Source organism: Aethalodelphis obliquidens, unplaced genomic scaffold, assembly GCF_003676395.1.
Source record: "Aethalodelphis obliquidens isolate GAN/ISIS:26980383/991018 unplaced genomic scaffold, ASM367639v1 scaffold55, whole genome shotgun sequence".
Lineage (NCBI taxonomy): Eukaryota > Metazoa > Chordata > Mammalia > Artiodactyla > Delphinidae > Aethalodelphis > Aethalodelphis obliquidens.
The window spans coordinates 13,453,312-13,473,986 of record NW_020837999.1 but is presented as its reverse complement, the minus strand read 5'-3'; the positions used below and the strand labels follow the sequence as shown (position 1 = coordinate 13,473,986).

General features: G+C 44.0%; 2 protein-coding genes across 4 annotated transcripts in view; one reads left to right on the top strand and one right to left on the bottom strand.

Annotated features, from left to right (window-relative positions):
• The window catches only part of MAEL (maelstrom spermatogenic transposon silencer), a 143,727-nt gene that overhangs the window by 12,459 nt on the left and 110,593 nt on the right, over positions 1 to 20,675 (top strand). The window contains exon 2 of one of the 3 annotated variants that reach the window (XM_027086438.1): positions 19,238 to 19,322. The exons of 1 other annotated variant lie outside the window; for it this stretch is intronic. The gene's annotated coding sequence lies outside the window, so the exon portion shown is untranslated. Of the gene's footprint in view, positions 1 to 19,237; positions 19,423 to 20,675 lie in introns of all 3 variants that reach the window. One more of the 3 variants, XM_027086437.1, reaches the window with a different exon arrangement.
• The window catches only part of ILDR2 (immunoglobulin like domain containing receptor 2), a 42,140-nt gene that overhangs the window by 15,298 nt on the left and 6,167 nt on the right, over positions 1 to 20,675 (bottom strand). Inside the window, exons 4-6 of the mRNA XM_027086458.1 lie at positions 5,715 to 5,771; positions 2,837 to 2,983; positions 1,552 to 1,728 (exon numbers count right to left, since the gene is read on the bottom strand). Coding sequence (XP_026942259.1) covers positions 1,552 to 1,728; positions 2,837 to 2,983; positions 5,715 to 5,771 — 381 coding nt within the window. The remainder of the gene's footprint in view (positions 1 to 1,551; positions 1,729 to 2,836; positions 2,984 to 5,714; positions 5,772 to 20,675) is intronic.

Below are 20,675 nucleotides of genomic sequence, written 5' to 3'. Positions count from 1 at the left end.
GGGAAAGGCAAGCTGCAAACAGAGCATGAGACAAGTCCTATTAATGCCTCTTTTGCCCACTCCATCCTTTGGGGAAATGGACTGTATTGTATTTATCTCTCTAATACCCTGTGTGTCCTTGATCATTAACTTTTACTTCTCAGTCTGTGACTCATTTCCAGTCTCAGACATCAGAATCCTGCTAATAGTTCCTGAGAGAGAAAAAACACACATACCAATTACTCACTGAGGATATCCACTCCTTCCAGGGTGGAGCATTGACAGTTCATTAAATGGACTAGACATTCTTCCCTGCTCCCCACTGAAGGCTGTCCAGATACCTCCAGGGGAGAAATGTCTGTTTCATCAACCCTAGCGGCTCATTCACACCTAGGGATTTAAAAATCACCTCCTAAACATACTACATACACAGTTCTAACCTTTACTACTCTGTAGTCCTGTTCAGATGCCTCCAGTAGGCTACATTTTAATGTCTCTGTACTCCTCTACCCCTGCCTATAACCTCGAATTCATCATGCCCTCAGTGGGGCTAATCTTCATCCAAATACACTCTCCTTACCAGTTACCTCATTTCTGTCTAGGATAGGCACCACTAGACAACTGGGCTCATTTTGAAGCCTCCGAACATCTAACTGCTTGCTCTTTCAAAGCATCTCTCAGATTCGTCCACTCATTTCAACGCCCATTGTCTCCATCATAATCCAGACACTCACATGTCCCACTTCAATCACACCTCAGCTCAAGGTCTCTGATTCTACTCGCTCCTACTTACCACGTGCTTTGTCAACATGTCACCTCTCCACTCAGGAACCTGCCTGCAGTGGATCTCATTTGCTATGGCACCAAGCCCCAGCTCTTCTGGGAGGGGTTTCAAGGCCCTCCCTAATCTGGCTCCACCATATTCTTCCACTGTCTTGCAGTCAGACAGACAAGCTAGACACTGTCAAATACACACACTGTGTTCTTTTAGCTCCGGGCTTCCACCATGCTGGCCTGTGTGTCTCTGCTTTCCTAATCCTTCTCATTCCTCTAGGCCCATCTCTAATCTCCCCTCTTCCCTGAAGACTTTGTAACCATCCCAGCTCTTTCTCCTTCGAACTGCCAGTACCATACGCTTTAGCATCTAACTGTCCCACTAAAAGTCCATTTTCTTTCCCTGGCTGGGCCACACTGCTTGTTAGACAAACCTTGTCCTACACGTCTGAGTGTTCCTCACAGTACCTGGTAGAGTCCTGAGCACTAGGTAGGGAAGAGATAACTATTTATTAATTGAATGATCAACATGCAAGGGGTACACCTTGCCTCTTTTTCTTATAATTTTAGTTATTGAGGAGCCTGGGAAGAAAGCAAGGGGCAGCTATGTCCTGCAGCCCTTGGAAAGCCTGGCACGCATTCCAGGAGATATCTGACAAAGCTGGCAGGCTCCCGTTTCCAGAATGGAGATAATCATTGTCCAAAGAAGCGTCACTGAACAGATGGTTCTCAGCAGCAAGGAACCAGAGTGGAAGCCAGACAGGAGCATGGGGCAGGGCAGTCGGGAACTAGATTTACCACTGTGGCTTCCTCCAGTGGAGTCACTTGGTGCCAGGGGAGGTGGATGCGGCTTGTCCATCAGCACGCCAGATGCGGGGGCTCCTCCCAAGGGGACAGAGGGGATGGAGTAAGGGCCGGGGACACCGGAGACAGAGGGAGGGTACCCGGCCTTTGCTGCTTTCCCTGCTTCATACACTGTGGAGGGAGATGAAGAGCAAGAGAGATTACATCATCCCACCCTCCACAACCCTCACACCAAAAATTCCTGAGGGTGTGCTTAAGGGAGCTCCTGGATGTATGCGCGGGCGTGTGTGCGTGTGTGTGTGAGTGTGTGTGTGTGTTCTACTAGTCCTGAATTGATTCATCGGAACCCCTCTCCCCCACTCTCTTGGACTCCTCCAGCGATGACATAAGGAATTACAGTGTTTAGTAGTACCTGGCAACTGAGTAATTAAGCAGTGCTGGGAGCTGTCACAGCAGCCTCCCCTGTGACAGCAGCAGCCCACTCTTAACCATGTTGCTGTAGGCTGCCTCAGCCCCTCTGGAGGAGGCCTAGCACTGGGTTGCCCAGAGCTGCTTCCAGGAGGCTCCCAACCTCTTCTAGAGAGGCAAAGCCAGCTATGTGCTGACACACGGCCCCGCTCTGTGAGCTCAAAAGCAGAGCAGACAATCTGACTCCTCGCGTGGAAACTGCTGTGTTCCTAAGGATATGAAAGATATACATTGTGTCTCTCTCCTTCAAGATGTTTATGGCAGGGTGCCAAACTTACTGCCTATATGGGCTTGGCCAGGGAGGTAAAATTGTGAATGCCCAAAGGAGCACTAGTTCCTTTGTGGACCATTTTGTCATAGGAGTAAATACAACTCATCTGTGTCTGGATGGGACCCAAAGGCTGTGGTTTGCACACGCTGTTGGTAAAAAGGAGGAGTTCTCTGCACGCACGAGGCATGATCAGAGAAGGTTTTCTCTAGTTTGGATGCCCGAGGAGAGGGCAAAAGCCTTACCCCGCAACCTCACCATCCTGAACCTGCCCTTCCTTTCAGCAATAGTGTCAGTGAGGATTCCAAATGCAGGGGTGATAGGTGTAAATCAGAAGCATGGAGAGGTGCCTGTAGGTGAGAAGGCAAACAAGAATGGTCATCTCAGGAAGCTGGGGGCTCCCAGCAGAGGAGAGTCTGGAACGATCGCTTTTGGGGTGGAAGGAGAGGCGGTGGAGAAGGCGCTCAGGGCATGTAGCTGTCTGATGGCGAGGTGACATTTCTTTTGATCACTCTACATCTCCACACTCATCACTCTACTCACAGGCCTGCGGGCAGCAGCAGGAATCTGGGCAACATGGGCAGCGGATGTAGCAACAGCAGCTGTGAGGACAGCACTGGCACCAGCAGATCCCCACCAGGACGAAGAAGAGGAAGACTCCCAGGGTCACCAGGCCAACAAACACCCACTCTGGAAGGACGCACAGAGAAACCCACACTCGAGGCGGCCCCCCGCCGGGACAGGCCCCCTCTCACCAGTGCCTCCCTGTGAGATGAGTGAGTGGGAGGGACCTGGGGGAAGACAGTATCTCATAACAGGGCACGGAGCCCGCAGACTAAGGAGGAACTCTGAGAGTGAGAAGTGCAGACCCTCCCAGGGCCGGGGCGTGGACAGCAAGGAAGGTTACCGGGGTCATACTGAGCACACACAATGACCAGTACAAAGTGATGCGGGAGGTTCAGGGCCCCTTCCTGGAAAAAGGGCTTACCTTACCAACTGTAGTGTAAGAACACCTATGGGACAAGAGCAGAGATTCCTGGCTAGGTAGAGGGGAGCTTTGCTTCCTGAGCTATTAAATGGTGGGTTCTGTGAATTCGTATGTTTTGTAGCCAAGTTAATCTTGTCCCTAAAAGTGTTAAGTCCTGAGAAAAAGTTCTCTATGTCTAGATGGTCTAAATCAGAACATATTTAGGTGGTCCCTTGTGTATTCATCTGTGTTCCCTACTGAATGCCTCTTAACATCTTTCCTGTACTCAGCATCAGTGCTGAGATCAAAACCCTTTGCTAAAGAAAACTAGAGACTTAGGCTCCGAAGAGAAGATCCTGTCCCTGTTCCCCAAGAATGGTTTGATCACACTCCAGCTGACCGCGCTACACAGCCAGCATGACCACGGACTAAAGTGGCTCAGGACTGGGATGACTGGGAAGGCTCTCACGTGTATATCTGACCATGTTTGTTAACGTCTGCTATTTTCACTGCTCTGCCAGAGGCTGAACGTGAATTTAAATCATTTGCCCATCCAAGAGATTAAGAGAAAGGAAACCAATCCATCTGGCTTAGTTAAAAATGACTGTGGCCCCGGGGTGACCTGATGTCATGCTTTTGGGACTTGGCTATAGGATCCAATGTCCCACTGGGGGCGGGGGCTGGGAAGGACTGGAATGAGCCATGATTTCCTTTCAAAGCAAAAGATTAAAGCAATTCATTTTGATTGAAAACCATCTACCAAAAATCCCTTTGCAATCAACTTCAAGTACACATTGTTTTGTTTGAATTTTAGTTATTAAATATTCCTTCAGTGAAATGGAACATTCAGTTGGAGCTTGCGAATATGCTATTTTGGTTATATAAAGGGTTTTGTGATCATGATAAAGTTATTTGACCTTTGTCTAGAACATAATTTCCTCAGGGAGGAAACAAACAACTTACGTTTCCTGAATGGTCCTCCTCACTCACCCATCAGAAATACATTCAAAATAACCAGGTCACCCTCTATTCAGGAAGTGAGAAGGCCTTGTACCCAGCTAGAATGTTCTGGAGAACATTTTTGCTGAGGACAGTAGATAGATGAGGGCTTTGGCCTGTGCCTTAGCACTGACATAATAACACAATGCGGCCTGAGATAGATATGGGCCCTGAGGATTAGATGAGAGGTGTGGTATGGTGGCTACAACTTGGGTCAGGCAGTCAAGGATAAAAGACTGGCAGGTTCCCTTGGAGAAACAAAGAATGTTATCCATGAAAGGATTCTTGGAGTCAAAAGGGAGAGAAATTCGGGAGACCAGGACCAGATATGAAAAATACAGTAACTTTTCCTCGGGACTGTGGGATATAACATCTAGTATGAAGCAATGCAGTGTAACAGTGTTTTTCTTTGTGATGAGCAAATGCGTACAAATTGATGGAACTCTGGATAAGGCGGATCACCAAGAAATATCTATTTGCGTCCTTGGGATCGACATCGGTGAAAAGAATGTCTGTATTTGGGTTGGCCAGCTCATGGGAAAGGATCAGGAGAATTCACGGAAGAATAATTAGTGAAGCTCAACTGTGAAGACTCTGCATGCTTCTTAAAACCTGAATCAAGTCAAAACCAATCGCCAGGATTATCTTGTTTCTCTCTTTTGCTCTCAGTTATTAAGCAGCTCTTAACCCTTTGGCAGAAGCTCTCCAAAGCAAGGCTGAATCATATCCTTTCCTATTCCCTGCCTTTGGTTATGTCCTCTCCCATAGTTCATTCTTGTTTCTCTCTAATCCTCCTTCCACGATGGGCTATAGTGCAGCATCAAACTGATGTTGGCTTGTCTAGCTGGTATGTCCAACAGAAGCTACATAAAAAGAGGTGTACATTTGGTGCAGGTGTCCTTGAGATAGGGTCCATGGACCCCAGGGAATTAGGGGGCCAAGCAGCCCCTGAAATTGTATACAAAGCAATGTAGATCTCTAAATGTGTACTTTTCAAGGGAGGAGGGGTGCATAGCTTTCATAAGGTTTGAAAAAATGTTTTGATAAAGTTATAAAAGGCAATTCAGAGTAACATGGTTGTACACTAATGAATGGGTAAACATAAAACTTAGGGAATAAGGAATGCAGATTAATAACCACTCCGTTAAGGATACTTATAGCTATCTGGGTGCAGCTGAGATACTGAGATTGCAAAAAGGCCTGCATACCTGACACTGAAGGACTGGGTCCCCATCTCAGCCTATTTTTAATTACCATTATTCTTTTAGGGCCTAGTAACAGGAGAAATACAATTTGAAGGCTCTTCCAATGGGCTTAATTTCATCCTGGAGAATACCACAGACATATATAGACAAATGTACAGATAAATTAAAGGAGCAATTAGTAACTAATGCAGAAGCAAGACAGATGGAGGGATAGCAAATTAAGCAAATACAGAGTTAAATGACTGAATACCTGGCATAATCTCCACAGCAAAACTGGGCAAGAGATCAGCAAGCAGCCCTGTCCTGCCTAAAAGAAGTGGAAGGAAAAGAAGAAGTAAAGAGGTTACTCCAAAGGAAAAACACAGCCTGAAGCCTAGCTCCAGTTAGCACCATCCCTACATGGGGCCATTGATCCATGCTGTCTGTGTTCTGAGATGCACGTCACCAAGGCTGGGCTCAGTCAAGAGAATGAGCTTCTCCATCAATCTTTGGCAGCCATCTAAGAACTCTGCACCTAAACCAGGCAGAAGCAGAAACAGACATTTCTCTCCAACTATTATAGAAGGAGGAAATCTCTGCTTCAAATATGAAAAAACCTGCTTGAGCAGACTGACGTATACCATCTCCATTCATTTATACATCCTACTCCACGTATATTATTGGAAAGTCAAACCCGTCTGTATCCAAACGTTCAACCTACATTTTCGTACATCCATACACAGTCCCATGTCCATATAAAAACAAAAGTACATATTTGGTTTTAACTCAGAGTTATCTCCCTACATGATTCTATTTATAGCCTAAAGATATTTCAATGATTAAAGTTTTCAAAGGCAAGGAAATGATAAAGCTAGATCAGTTATACACTCTTCGACACTCCTTCTGGCTTCAGAAATACTCTGTACATATGTATATGGTATGGCTTTTCCATACGGCACCCACAGCTGGCATGGTATGGACCCAAGTGCCTTCTGCGTGATATGGCACAGAAGCTTAAGGGCTGGTGTCAGAACAGGTGCCCCTCGGGGCTCTGAGAAGCAAAGAGCTGTGCAGGAAACAACACACTGGAAGAGGTTGGGGAGGAGGTTAGTCCTTTTAAAAACTAGCCCGGTTTATATAGAAAGAAGTGCTGAATGCTTCCACCATGTTCTCATATCCACGTAAATATAAAGGCTGTAATAGGACTTCTGCCCTGTACCAGGTTCTCTCTATCACAGTGCAGCCTTGCTAAGAAACAAGTTGCACTAGGAAACAACTAGCAAACTCGCTTCCTTTGAGGCTGGTGATGGCAAACGGTCACTATGGTTCCTAAGCCTGCAACTGAATCTTACTTCACTTATGGGCATGACATACGCTTCTAGCACAGCTCTGTCCAGTAGAAATATAATGTGAGCGACCAGTAATTTTAGCTTTTCTAGTAATCACATTAAAATAGTTTTTTTTTAAAAAAAAGATGAAATTACCTTCATAATATTTTTACTTGTACCAATGTAGCCAAAATATTAATACTTCAAAGGCTCTGTAGCCACACATCACTATTAGAAAACACACCTCTAGGGGTCTGGTCTCTTTGGTTCATTAGAAAACTTTTCCTGTTGAAGTTTGTTGAGGTGCATTAGAGAAAAAGTTACCCATGTGTGTGGTTTATATTTTGAGTCTAAAGGTCATAGTTGGTCACTGATCCTCTCCTCTATCAAATCACCCCATAGAAAAGCAGCTCTGACAAAAGTCAAAGAAAAAGAAGTTCTTCCGAGGCGCTAGGAGAGGATGCTGCAGCAGGGGCAAGGTGTTAGGGAGTCAGGTAAAAGGGCTCTTTGCTCACTTTATTTTTCTTGGCTCTCCTCAACTATACAAGGCCAGTGTGGTAAAATGTGTCCCAGTCATGTCTCCTGCATGGGTCATGGTCCCACATTTGAAAAGTTAATCAGTACCAGAGTACATTCCAAGGAAAAGAAAGCATGGAGTGGGCCACTAGGTTAACTCTGTTTTATTTTTTATTTAGTTATTTTTTTGGCCACGCCATGCAGCATGTGGGATCTTAGTTTCCCAACCAGGGATCAAACCCATGCCCCCTGCAGTAGAAGCTCGTAGTCTTAACCACTGGACCGCCAGGGAAGTCCTGAAGTTAGCTCTGTTTTAGGTTTTGGCAAGAAGGGTTTCCTTCTTTCTGTCTTCCATCTTGTGCAGCTGACACGGTAAGAGTGGTTTGGTGCTTGCAAGGTCTCTTGGAAAGTCAAGTGGGAGCCAAGTAGGTCATTGGAAAAGGGCTTCTTGAAGGAGAGATGGGCTAGCCTTTGGCCTAAGCCAACATGAAAGGTTAGGAGGCTCCCCAAGGCTCACACGTGGTCTAGTCCATTTTCCTAGGATAGGCGACCAGACAGGGATTTGGGGCCAAAGTCCAAGCAAGTGATTAAGAGCATGCGTTGGTCTCACATGGAATGTTCTCTGTACAAATATCTCTTGGAAGTTCAACAAGGCAATAGACAGGTGGTCAAGGATTTGGGATCTTGGACATCTCTTAAAGGCATAATTAGTATTAATTACAGCCAACAGCCAATGATCAAGAAGTGAATATTTAAAAAAAAAGTCAATATACTGTGCTTTTAGCAAAGCAGTTATCAGACGCTTACTTAATGGTGTTTTTTTTTAATATGGACAGATTAGTACTTCTAAATATATCTTACTGTATATAGTAAAATGAGAAGCTTTTATTGTGTTTACTCTCTAGTTCTCAAGCCTACCACTGTTTTAAACATCCCTATATGTGCTGTAGCCCAAATCATTAATTACATTCATAACAGAAATGTTATTGATGATATAAGCTATCGATTTGCATATAATTTCTCACAGGAAATTAGCTATGTGATAATAATTAACTATAAAAAAATCCATACATTCAAGGAGGATATGGTACTCACACATATTATATAGAGCATATTCTATTGGAGTAAGCAGTAGACTGGCTGGGAGTCAGGTACTGAAAGCAGCTTTGACATCAGTTTACTTGGTGACCACTACGGACAGATTACTTCCTCTTTCTAGGACTCAATTTTCTCATGAGTCAAATGAAGCGGTTGAATGAAGAGATCCATAAATAGGGAGACCATACATCTTGGTTTGTCTGGGACAGTCCTGGTTTATGCCTGTTGTCCTGGTGTAATTATTAATAGCACCCCTTTTAATTCCAAAGGGTTCTAATTTGGACAATTATTTAGATGGTCACCCTATCCATAACATTTTCAGTTCTCAAATCTGATTCTCAGTGATCAGAGTTGCAAACTCAATTCCATATATTTATACGGACCAGTAGATAATGCAAACAAGTGCAGCTGGTCAAGTGTAATACAACTGGGAGAAGCTGGGCGTGTGGCAAGTGGCATATTGTGTCTGTAGGGGCTGCTTCTATGCACCTCTAGGCAATTGTTGCCTCACATTAAAGTGTCTTCAGGGTTGCAAATCTTCCTATTTTTCAAGATTAGCCAGACCCCAGATTTTTATGTGAAATATCCTGATTTTCAAATGTTGGCAACTGATTCACAGATTTTAAAAAATCACTGGACAAGCCATACAAAATATGTTTTGGGACTGCATAGAACCCAGAGGTCATGTGCTTGCCACCACTGCGGGGTATATATACACAGATATAATTACGATGGATAAAACACAAAAGCTGGATTTCCCCACCTGCTGTTTAGAACGACACCATGATGGTGTTCTGACACTACTGCACACAGAATGTTAGTGAATATAAGCTCTAGGCACCTATGTTCAAATCAAAATCTGAAAGCAACAGTATGACACACCAAATTGTTAGCCCTTATTTCTGGGGCACTGGAATGGGCATCATGGAAGAACAATGAAGGGGCTTTCATTTTTTTAGATTTTTTTTACACGTGTAATTGAAAGTTAAAATAAGAAACATGGACAGGAGATTCACAAAGCTTGTCACTCCAACAGAAAGACATACATCAAGCTTCTCATTCTCCCTGAAGCAACGGCCAATAGCTGACACTTCAGAAGATGGGGAAGCCTTCCCATAATGCACCCGTGTAGTGTTAGCCCCAGGGTGGTGTGGGTGACAGACTATGGCAGTAAAGTGGGTAAAATTACATGTCTTCAGAGTTTGGGGATAGCAGATTATACCACTATGTTATGTCAACAGTAGAGAGGGGGAGAGAGACCAAAGCTCTCTGGCTTTTATACCATGACCTATATTTTCCTGGAGCTAAAGGCATTTTAAAAAGTGAATTTATGCTGGAATCCTATATTTCTAAAAGTCATTTTGCTTCCAGCTTCTTGCTTAACAACTCCTAAAAAATGCTGTTGCCACTTAGAAATGCTCTAACTTTTCTTCCTATTCTACTCTATTCTGTCACATCCAATGAAGGTCTGATGTTAGACAGTCCAAACAATTGCAGTAAATACATTCCAGATTTCAGCAGCACTTTACCAACACTTGTGAATCACTGTCATTCTTCCAGGATTCAGTTAGAGTGGCAATTACAAGTCACTTTAATGTCTAAGAAAAGGATGGAAAACAGACCCAGCAAATAGAAAGCCAAATTTACTCTTTTCAAACCCCAGCTCAAACTATGAGTAGAAAGTACAGTTTTCACGTAAGCACTTCAAAGAGTTTTCCCCAAACCTTGCAGAATCCATTACTTTTAAGAAATTTCCACATGAATAGACCAAATGAGTCAGGCATACTACTAGTTTGTACACGCACACATGCAAGTGTCAGTATCATTCCATACGGTCACAAACATCATAGCCCAAAACATTCATGTATTTTGGGTTGAATGACGAGGGCAGAAACAATCACTTTGATAAAACAACTTACAGATTTTACCTATATAATTCCCTGTTTCAGCTGTTTTCTGCCACTGACACCTTGAAGTTATCCCCAACTGAACTCTCGGTACATATTCCTGAGAACAAGTTCACTTCTGGAATGTCTCCAATTCATTCATTCAACAAAGAAATGTATATTGTGCCTGGTGGACACGCAGAGAAGAACAAGACTTGATCCCTATGCTTGAAAGCCTCAGGCTCGCCCACGCAGCTTGTCCAGCAGTGTGAGGCTAAGAATTCGGCTTTACTTCTCTTGCTTCTGGGTCACATGACTTACCAAGGTCAAAGGACTTTCTTCCTGCCAAATCCCGTTTTCATTAGCTTTTTTTTTTTTTTTTTTTGCATTTTTGACATCAGGTTCCCCCAGTCATGAGGCCTTCCCTCAGAGGCACAGTCTTTGCCTGGTTTCCCACTCCTCTCCTACCCATGGCATTATCTTCACATATTTCACAACAAACCATGTCCCGGTGACATTTCCCCAAGGTTCTGATACCCTTTTCTTGGCCGGTCAGGTCCTCAATGCAGGATGTACTTACCTTCTTTACTAAGATAACCAGCTAATGAACTTCTCAATCTTCTGCTTCATTCAAATTCTTACCACACACAGTGTACAAGACTCTGAAATATGTTCCGACAGAGCCGTGTAAGAATACTGCCGTGAGAGGCTGCATCCTCCTCCATGGTCCCGGTTTCATGAGAGCACTTGTCTCTCAGCTGCCGTGATTCCTTTACATGTGCCTCCACTAGCAGGATGGAAACCCCGCTGCCTCCCCAACAGCGTGGCATGAGGAGACACCTCACCCGTCAGGACCTTGAACTTTTCCCAGTAGTAAGTCCCCACTGTTTTCTATGCTGGGCTTCTGATTTACTGTTCATGTTAGTGCCTTTTATCCAGCTCAACTGTACTCTTAATGAGCATATGAAGGAACCATTCATTCATTCAGCACTATTCTATGTAATGGAGAACGTTTAGCACCCCTGGACTCAGGGCTCAATGCCAGGAGCATCCTCTACTCACTGGAATATCCCCAAATGCCATCTTGCCATCTCAGGGGATTGAAGCACCGCCTCATTCCACCCCCACAAGCTGAAAGCCACGAGGCTAGGGTATTTTCAAGGCGGCCATTACACAGAGATACAATATGTGCCCCAAATTGGTTTTTGTCTCTAGTCTTAAAACTTAAGTCCAAGCTTTGATCATTAGTCCAAGTTCTAGATGTAGGACAAACTTGTTTTCAGATCCTAGATCGGCTACCCAATTATTTGATGACAAAAGACACATTATTTAATGCATTGGACCTTATGAAAAGAAGGGAAAACAATACTGCCTTTGTCCTTGTGATGTCAACACTGCTGACAGCACAGTTATCTCCATTCATTTCTTTGAAACGTACTAACTTGGAGTCCTTTTCAGTTTTGCCGATATATCATACAAATGAACCTTCTGTTCGGGATGATCTAGAATGTTTTTCTTCCCCAGCTTCTTGAGGTTCCCTTCTTTTCCCTTCTGCTTAATGGACATCTGGGCTTCATCCCACTTCCAGGCTTTCCTAAGATGCCCTGGATCCATTTTCAGGGATGTACTGTAGCCACCCGTGACCTCTCAGATCCTAACCCTCTAAAAGGTTTCTCTCCTAAATCTTTGAGGAGAGCAGATGTTTTTCTCTGGCCCTTTTAAGTGTCAAGTTGTTTCTATGGCTGTTTGGAATCCCCCCACATTGGAAATTTCCCAAGGGCACACACATCCCTGTTTTTATTCTATATGCCTACGGCAACCATGCATTCAATAAATAAAGATTATGATTATCCATCACAAATGTGGATATAGCCTCCCTTTCTTTTATATGTAAACTATGTATTTAAGCATTTCATGTGTGTTTTTTTTCTTTGTCCCTTTCGTTTTAGCTCACTTTAAATTATAGTGAATAATTCTCCCAGTGAATTCTCTCCACAAAATGAGTAGTATCAGACCATCTACAATTAACTGTTCATAAATGCTCCAGGCTTTTCGGCAGTGATTATAAGCTTGGCCTAAGGCACTGACTTCTATTCACACAGAATTCTAAAATCTGGTTGTATTGCCAGAAAGGATCTCGGAGGTCATCTAATCCATGACCCACTCCATGTTTTCAGGAACCTGAAGCTCAGAGAGCATAAGAATCTTACCCAAAGTCACACAGCTGACTAATAAACCAGGAGTAGAACCTGGGTCTACTCACCCCCATCCCTATCTTTTTTCCCCAGTATCTCACTCCCCCTCAAGCTTTGCTTATTCTTAATTTAGAAATGTTAGACATGTGCAGCATTTCTAATCTCCTAGTATCTGCAGTGAGCAACACAGAAATTTATGTTTGTGGCATTACTGCTCTACTTACATAATTAAAGTATAATGTCTGGATATAGGAGTGTTGGAGATGGCTAACGATTTCAGCATCTTTTAAAGCTGTGACCAGAAAATGATTACTGAATACATCATAACACAGTATGAGCTAATTAAAAGGCATTCACCATGCTGCTATAAACTAATAAACAATAATAAAAATGATTGCAAAGCACTCTGCCTTTGCAAAGTGCTATAGTGATCCAACCCCCTAGCCCTCAAGAGTGAGTAGATGCAAAGTGTTATTAGTAATATAACGTGCTCAACTTGGCCTGAGATGAAATGACTAAGACAGTTAGATTTGATTCCAAAATGATATGGAGCAGGGTGGGATTTAATGGAGGGAGGAAATTGAGTTTCTTGGTGCCCAGTGTGATTTCCTGAGCTCCCTGTGCTCCAACCATCAGACCTGCACAGACACTTCAGATGCAAAGATAACAAGAACGGCTAGTTTCCTTAACCCAAAAAGCCCAGGTGGTCCACGGCAGACACGGAGGGGCACACAGCTTGGTAGGTCTCGGGTTGTCAGAGTTCCTGCCCTTTCCTCCGTGGCCAGCCCCCTCTCGGTGTGAGGGGCGTGAGCATGGAGCATTTCCCAGAGCAAATTCTGAGGCGCTGCACCGTGTGAACTCAAACCTGCACACTTGAATAGCGGCAGCTGGCTTTGGAGAAAAATGCCATGGCTGTCTCCTGACCGGCTTTCAAGGGCTCCCATTCTTTCTTTCCAGGGCTGAGCCGATTTTCGGCGACACCCGCTCTCCCGCGGGCCTCCAGGGCCTCCCCTCGGCGGGGCCCGTCCCCTCCCTCCCGCGCACCGGCTTCGCATTTTTGCCGCCTCCCGGCTCTGTCGACTACAATGCGGCCGGCGGGCTGACCCAGCTGCTCCAGCTCCCGCCTGGGTAACCACGGCAACCGCGGGCTTCAGGAATGCTCACTAATTGAAGGCCGAGTTTCCTCCCACAGTGATGAGCAACAAGTGAAGCAAAAATAGTGAGGCGGGATAAAGGCTTCGAGGGAGCGGGGGAGGGAGGGGAGAGCAGTCGCAGAGCGGGACTGGGTGGCTGGGGGTGAGGGGAGGGCAAACGGCGCCTTCAGCACCTCGTTTGTTCTCTTCACAAACCCAGGGCAGTGAAGAACCTTAAAGGACACCGTTTACCCGGCAGAAATCTCAGCACACGTTTTTCAGTGAACAACTGTTACCGCAAACCACCACCTCTTTGCCGGGCCCCTTTGCTTCTAGTAAGTGAATGGAGATGTGCACACCCCTAGGTCCCCATAATTAGAATGCCAGCTAACACCCAGGGTGCAGCAGGTGAAGGTGAGCTGAAACTAATTTGATCCCAGCTCCTCTGGATCTTCTGTTCTCTTCAATCAAAAGGAGAACTTTCCAGGTGATCATCTCTAAAGATGGGGTGACCATCATACCAGTATGCCTGTTGTCTTGACATAAATTAGTAAAAGTCTCCCCTTTTCACTCTCAAGAGTATTCTCATTTGGACAATAAATGATAAGGTCACACTATCAAAAGTCTTTCCAGGCCCATCTAGATCCTAATCCAAGCCTTAGGTGCTCCCCAAACCCTTCCAGACTTCATCAAATGGCCTCTGTGACCTAATCCTTGTATTTAGGTTAGGTAGTAAACACCCTGTAATTAACAGAGAAACGGGGGCTTCCAACAGCTACCAAAACATAGCAACCAAAGGTCGGCATGCTGGGACAGAACACCCTGAAACCCACTAGCGGAAAGATTCCCACAGGGCCGATTAGGGTCACCACTCGCAAGGCACTGCACAGATGTCACTGAGAAAACATGAATCTATTAGTAATAGGATTGCCAATTAACAGATGGCTCATTAAAGCCTCTGCCCATGGAACGGGCTAAAAGAAAATCAGCTCTCTAGGAGGAGTCCCAGAACACAGAATTCCCTGAAGAGGGTTCCCTCAAATTAGGGATGACATTCTGGCAATGAGATGTGGGGTATAGGAATCGGTAGGAGAAGGGAACTGACATTTACTGAGTTCGTATTCTGTGTTATTTCATCCTCATACTAGGTCTTCCATGTGACTTTCATTTTCCCTCCCCCATTTTTACAGAGGAGGAAACCAAGACTCGTCAACACTGACTTACTGAAGGTTATATTGATGCACTGAGTCCACAGATATCTGACCCCAAAGCCCGTGCTCTTCACAGTGGATCTTATCCAGTAACCAGATTGACCTTTGGTCAAGATCAGGGTTTTGCAACCTTGGCACTATTCACATTTGGGGCCAGATAATCCTTTGTTGGGGGTAGGAGGGCCACCCTGTGCGTTGTAGGATATTCAACAGCCTCCTTGGTCTCTATCCACTAGATGCCATGCTACCCCACAAGACGGGACAACCACAATGTTTCCAGACATTGCCAAGTATCGTCTGGGTGGGGGTCCAAAGAGGGCCCTCTTGAGAATCAGTAGCCTAGATATTTAATATCAAATATAGTTTTAATCTTTTCTTGTATTGTTCTCTCATTGCTTCAGAAATATAATGCTTATCTTTACCAAAAGACAGTAATTTTCATAGGGACAAAACAGTGCCATTTTAAAATTTTGTATCCTCACTGTGCTAGGGACATAGTATGCAAAAGAGACTGGTTAAAAGTTAAATCATAATTCAAATGCAAATCACGCTTGAAGCAAAACTGACTCTATCGCGTGGTGCCTATCAAAGAGCAAGGTTGCGATTATGCCGTGGAGAGGTCTGAAGGCCAGAAGAGGCTTCCTGCAAAGGGTAAAAGGCGTGATCCCTAGTCTTTGGAACAACCCCAAACCCCACTCCACTGCTCAGATGGTAGAAAGTTCATTTTTGGTAGCCATTAACCAGAATCAGATGCTAGTTGATGCCTGGTTGACTTTTCTGCCTCCGCCTTCTCCTCCACCCCTTCAACAGTTTTCTGGTTCTTCTCAAAACCAAAACCCACAGAGGCATCTAGGTAAGCTCAGGGCAGAGTAGGCCAGCTGGGAGAAAAGCCAGCGGGGCTGCGGCCTAAAAAGCTCCCTCCCATTATAAGTTTTGTGTCCCCACTTTCATGGGAGGCAGTGCAGTTATCTCAGGTCTTCAGGAAATCCGAAGATAGATAGGGTAGGTCCATCCTGCTAGAGGAATCAACTCCCCTTGACGTCTTTCATGTGAAGCCAAGACATCTGAAGTATAATCAAGTCTGCAAAGGAAAATGTGGGCACAGCCCAAATCGAAAGATATTCCAAAGGAGTAACCCCCAGATTTATGGCTAGAGTGTGACTCGGTAATTTCCTTCTCTCCCTTTTGCCAGGAGTCAACTTCTCTTTCTTCTCCTCCAATTCTTTCCCCCTCTTCCTCTGTTTGTAAATCTTTGAGAGAAACAGCAGCAGCCACTCTCAGAGATCAAAGTTTGAGCAGGCAACAAAGACCTCCGAGGAGGAGGCTGTTGCCATGGGAACTCTCTGAGCTGAAGCCCTTTTAATCGGCAAATCTCCTGGTTAGCAGCTCAGGCTAGGGCTGGTAAAGAGGAAGAGAAGGGGAGTCTTGGCAACAAGTAGCCTTTCTAAACAGCCAGAACTCCACCTGGGGGTGGAGGTAGGACAGGATTCAAATTGAGGCAGCACTGACACGGGGGTGAGTGCCTGAGTATTTCTGCACAGCCATAGAAACAGACTTCCATCAAAAATCCCTAAAGCCCGTGACAAATTCCGAGATGTCCCCTCCCAAGAATTCCCTGATTTCTTATTATGTTCTTAACGGCTTTTTAATACTAATGGGCAGAAAGGTTGATTTTAGACTGGAATAACACTTTCAGGCGCAGTATTGTGAATAATGTGATTTTTTTTTTTAAAAATTAATGCATGCCTGTTTCTCCACCTCTTGTCTGTGTAATATATGTTTACTTCTGGATAAGTCACAGGAGGAAATGGAAGGGAAAATAGAAGCACGACAGGAAAACAAAGGTAATTCTGTGGCATTACCTTCACATTCTGTGGCATTATTCTTCACAGGGAATAATCAATCCCAACTTAGCGCCTACTCACAAGGACCTGCTGGGAACAAGCCTATTTCTGGCCTCCTGAAATAGCATGGCATTTGGCCTAAAAAGAAGCAGAAATTGATGAATTCCACAAAATATTAACACTGTGTGTTTTTGCCTGCCTGGCATTCTTTTCTTCTTCATTTGGAAACAAATGTCCAACTTCTCTTTAGGAAGCTGGTCCTTTACCCTTTTGCCTTCAATTCATATGGTTCATTTGGGGCTGGTGGTACCCTACATGCCACCCCGCAACAACAGGACGTTTGCTGACACTGTGGAGAGAGGCAGTTTATCCTCCTGAGAGCAAAGGTGTTAAAGACCTGCTAGGGGCCAGGTTTGCAGACAGCCTGCCCAAGAATGCAGCTAACACAGAGGAGATAGAGATTCTTTAAAACATAATCTGAACACTGGGACTCAGTCATGCTTGAAGCTAGGAATACCCTTGGACTTATGGGTTACCTGAGCCAAAAAGGTCCCCTAAGCCAGTTTGAGAATCTATCCCTTGCAATTAAAAGGGTTCTGAAGAACACAATAGTTAGCTCTGATGGTGAGAGTTTGAAGAGAGATTTTCTTCTTTTTCCGTTTTGTTTGAAATTTTTATAATAAACGTACCATTTTTTCTAAAACAGGACAGCAGTATTTGGGGCATCACCCTATACAGAGAATTAGTTCTGCAATCTGTGGATCTTTTAGATAAAGGCAAAATTATAGAAAGAATGCTAAAGCCATCTTGCTTATCCTAATATTTTGGACAAGAGAACCTGTTCCATGTTGAAAGCTCATCAGAGAGGGAGTCTCTATAATCTCCTTCAACCAACCATAATTTCCAAAAATTGTGATTTACCATTAGGAAAGTCTTTCTTAGCTTTAATTCTGAACACTCTCGGCTCATGTCCGGTTATTCTTTTCTCGGTCCACAGGCACAAGTGTTCATCCAGCCATATTTCCACTGGGGCCCTTCCCCTCCTTTATCTCCTTGGCCCTTAAAAAACAAGCTACCACATGACACATCAGAAAGAAGGGGTCAGGCCCTTATATTGTGCACAGAAAGAAGTAAGAACAAGGCGAGCTGCTTTTAGATTTTAAAACAACAACTTCCCTACTTGAGCCTTCCTGAATGGTGAAGTCCTTTTCCTGCCAGCTGGAGCTGACCAAGGGAACTTTATTCCTATCCAAACAGTGGCATAGTTCCAGGTTATAAACAGACTGTTCCCGCCACTGATCCCAGACCAATGTCTAATCTCAGGGTGGCAGATTTCTGGGCACTTCCACCCTCTGTGACTGTCTTCTGGTATGGCCCTACGATCCCAGACATCTGTCTAAATATTTCTAAGGTACCTGTCACTGTCATCTCAAAGCACCCTAAACACCATGTGCATTTCTACCTTCTGAATCATCGAAAAGAGACTAAAGAGTGTTCAGTATAGTGTTTGCATTTAGTGTTGAATCAGCAGTTATCCTCCCATTTCTCTGAATCACATCTTTGGATATTTCTGAAACCTCTGAAAGAAGCATCTGAAGCGATCTGTAGATGGTTCAGATGTATGGGGAAAAGAAGGTGGGTCATGCTCAGTGGGGAGGTCCACAATCTGAACAAAAACAGCTATGTCTTGGAAGTGAGAGCCCAGGTTAGTGGTTACAGGCATTGGTTATAGGTTTCACTGAGAAATGAAATGAGATACTAAAACAGATCTGGGACAAGTAAAAATCTTTACCTATGGCCTAAAGCAGCAACAACATTTTTAAAAACATGACTTACGCAGGGGAGCATTCTATAGCTTCTTAATATAGACAGGTCGTGTGGTATCGTGGAAAGAGATGAGGCTGGGAATCAAGACACTTGGGTTGGATCAAAGACACTCTTTTGGAAGGGGATAATAATTACAAAACCTGAACATTAATTTCTGCATTTGGAAAACAAGGGAAATAATGCCTGCTCTCCTACATTACAAGGTTATAATAGAAAAATTTTGCGAAGTCAAATTATTATCAGTGTACATTAATGTTAGTAGTAGATGTAGTAATGGCATCACTTTGGTGGATATTTATTGCTTTTTTGGGGCATCTCACATCCATTCTCCCTTTTTTTGGTAACAGTGCTCCAATTTACTTTGGGGAATTAATTCTTCTCCGTATCTTGATGGACTAGCTACCAAGAGCCTCTAATCTCCTAATGCTAAGCAGTGGACACCTACCCAACTGGACCAGCTGGACTCTCTCTCCTGAGACTGATTCTTGAGTGAGAAAATGCAAGATCAGAAAAAAAAAGAGATGAGTTGATTTTTTTAATGTCCATGGAGCCCTAAATACATTGTCTATTAATTCTTGCTACATAGACCCTGGAGCATCTCTGGCGGGGCAGGAATGGTGCTGTGTTCATCAAAACATTTTTACTTTCTTCCTGGACACAAACAAAATAATAGGAGAAGTAACCCATGTCACTGACAGACCTGACCCCTAAAAAGTCCCCCATGAATGACCTTCCTTACTTTTTCTTTCTGTGCAGCCGGGAGCAAAGTTCTCCAATACAGCAAACTAAAACAATGGAGAAGCCTAGACCCCTACGCCATACTTGAGAGGGAACTGCCCAGGTAAAAGCCTCCTAACCCACATCTGACTATGACAAGATGACGTAATGAACTTCTATGGTGGCAAGTCACTGAGATTCGGGAGTTGTTTTTACAGAAGCTAGTAAGTGTTACCCTAATATATTATCCTTTTTGGAGACTGATTTTCCAGCCTTTCTTTCAATTTTGATATCCTTCCAATGAATTCCTTTCCTGCCTAAGTTAGCCAAAGTCTACTTCTGTTGCTTTCAACCATAGTCCCGGATGGTTCTGTCACTAGTAAAAATTAAAATACCCAGATAAAGAATCATGACCGATGAGATTAAACCATGTTATGTATCACTTGAGACTGTAGACATTTATTATATAAATACTTCATAAGTCAACGAATATATACTCAGCACTGATTAACATTTAAGAGTCACAGAGTAAATACTGGTTACAGATTCTGCCCATTTATCATTTAAAAAAAACGTTCATTCAAGCTTCTTTATTCTAGACACTCTGCTAAGCGTTGCAGATAGAAAGGTGAATGAGAACTGGTTCTTGCCTCTGAAGAGCTCACGTTCTAGGGCTATTGAGAAGCGTCCGATGTCGTAGGGGAAATCAAGACAAATACACATGCAGTACCCGTGTGGCCACTCGCATGAAGTCAAACTAGAATATAAGACTGATAAGGTTCTGTCCTTGACCCTTTCCATTTTATATAATCTTCTCGAGTGACTCATCTAGTCTTTCATGGTTGTGACTATCATTCATGACTCTCAAATCTATTATCTCTAATCCTAGTTTCTCCACTGAGTTCCAGACCTATATTTCTAATTGTCAGCAAGACATCTCCACCTTGGTGTCCCACAGGCCTCTCATCTTCCACATGTTTTCTACATCTGTGACTATTTCTGTTTTTTAAATAAGTTCATTTGTAGCATTTTTTTTTTTTCTTAACCAAACTCATTCTCCTGCCTCTCCAACCTGCTTTCCAAACTGTGGCCTCTCTCTCGGTTGACGGAACAGTTGGCTACCCAGCTAGCTAGAAACCATGGTGTCCTTTTGACTCATCCCTCAGTCTCATTTTTTTTTAATGCATTAGTCACCAGGATCCATCAATTCCATCTTAGAAACGTTTCTGTGTTGTTTGTTCTCAATTCATTCCTCTGCTTCAGAATCTCATTCCCTTTTACCCGTGCTGCTGCACCTCCCCATAACCCATCCCCCTGTTCTAGCACTCCTCTCTAATACACTGTCCACCCTGCTGCTAATTATTGTTTTGACCCTGAGATCTAATTTCATTCCTCTGTCCTGATCATCCTTGGAGAAGAGCTCAAGTTTCAGCTCCTTCAAGCCTCCATCAATAGTTCATCCTCATTCTTGTGGAAT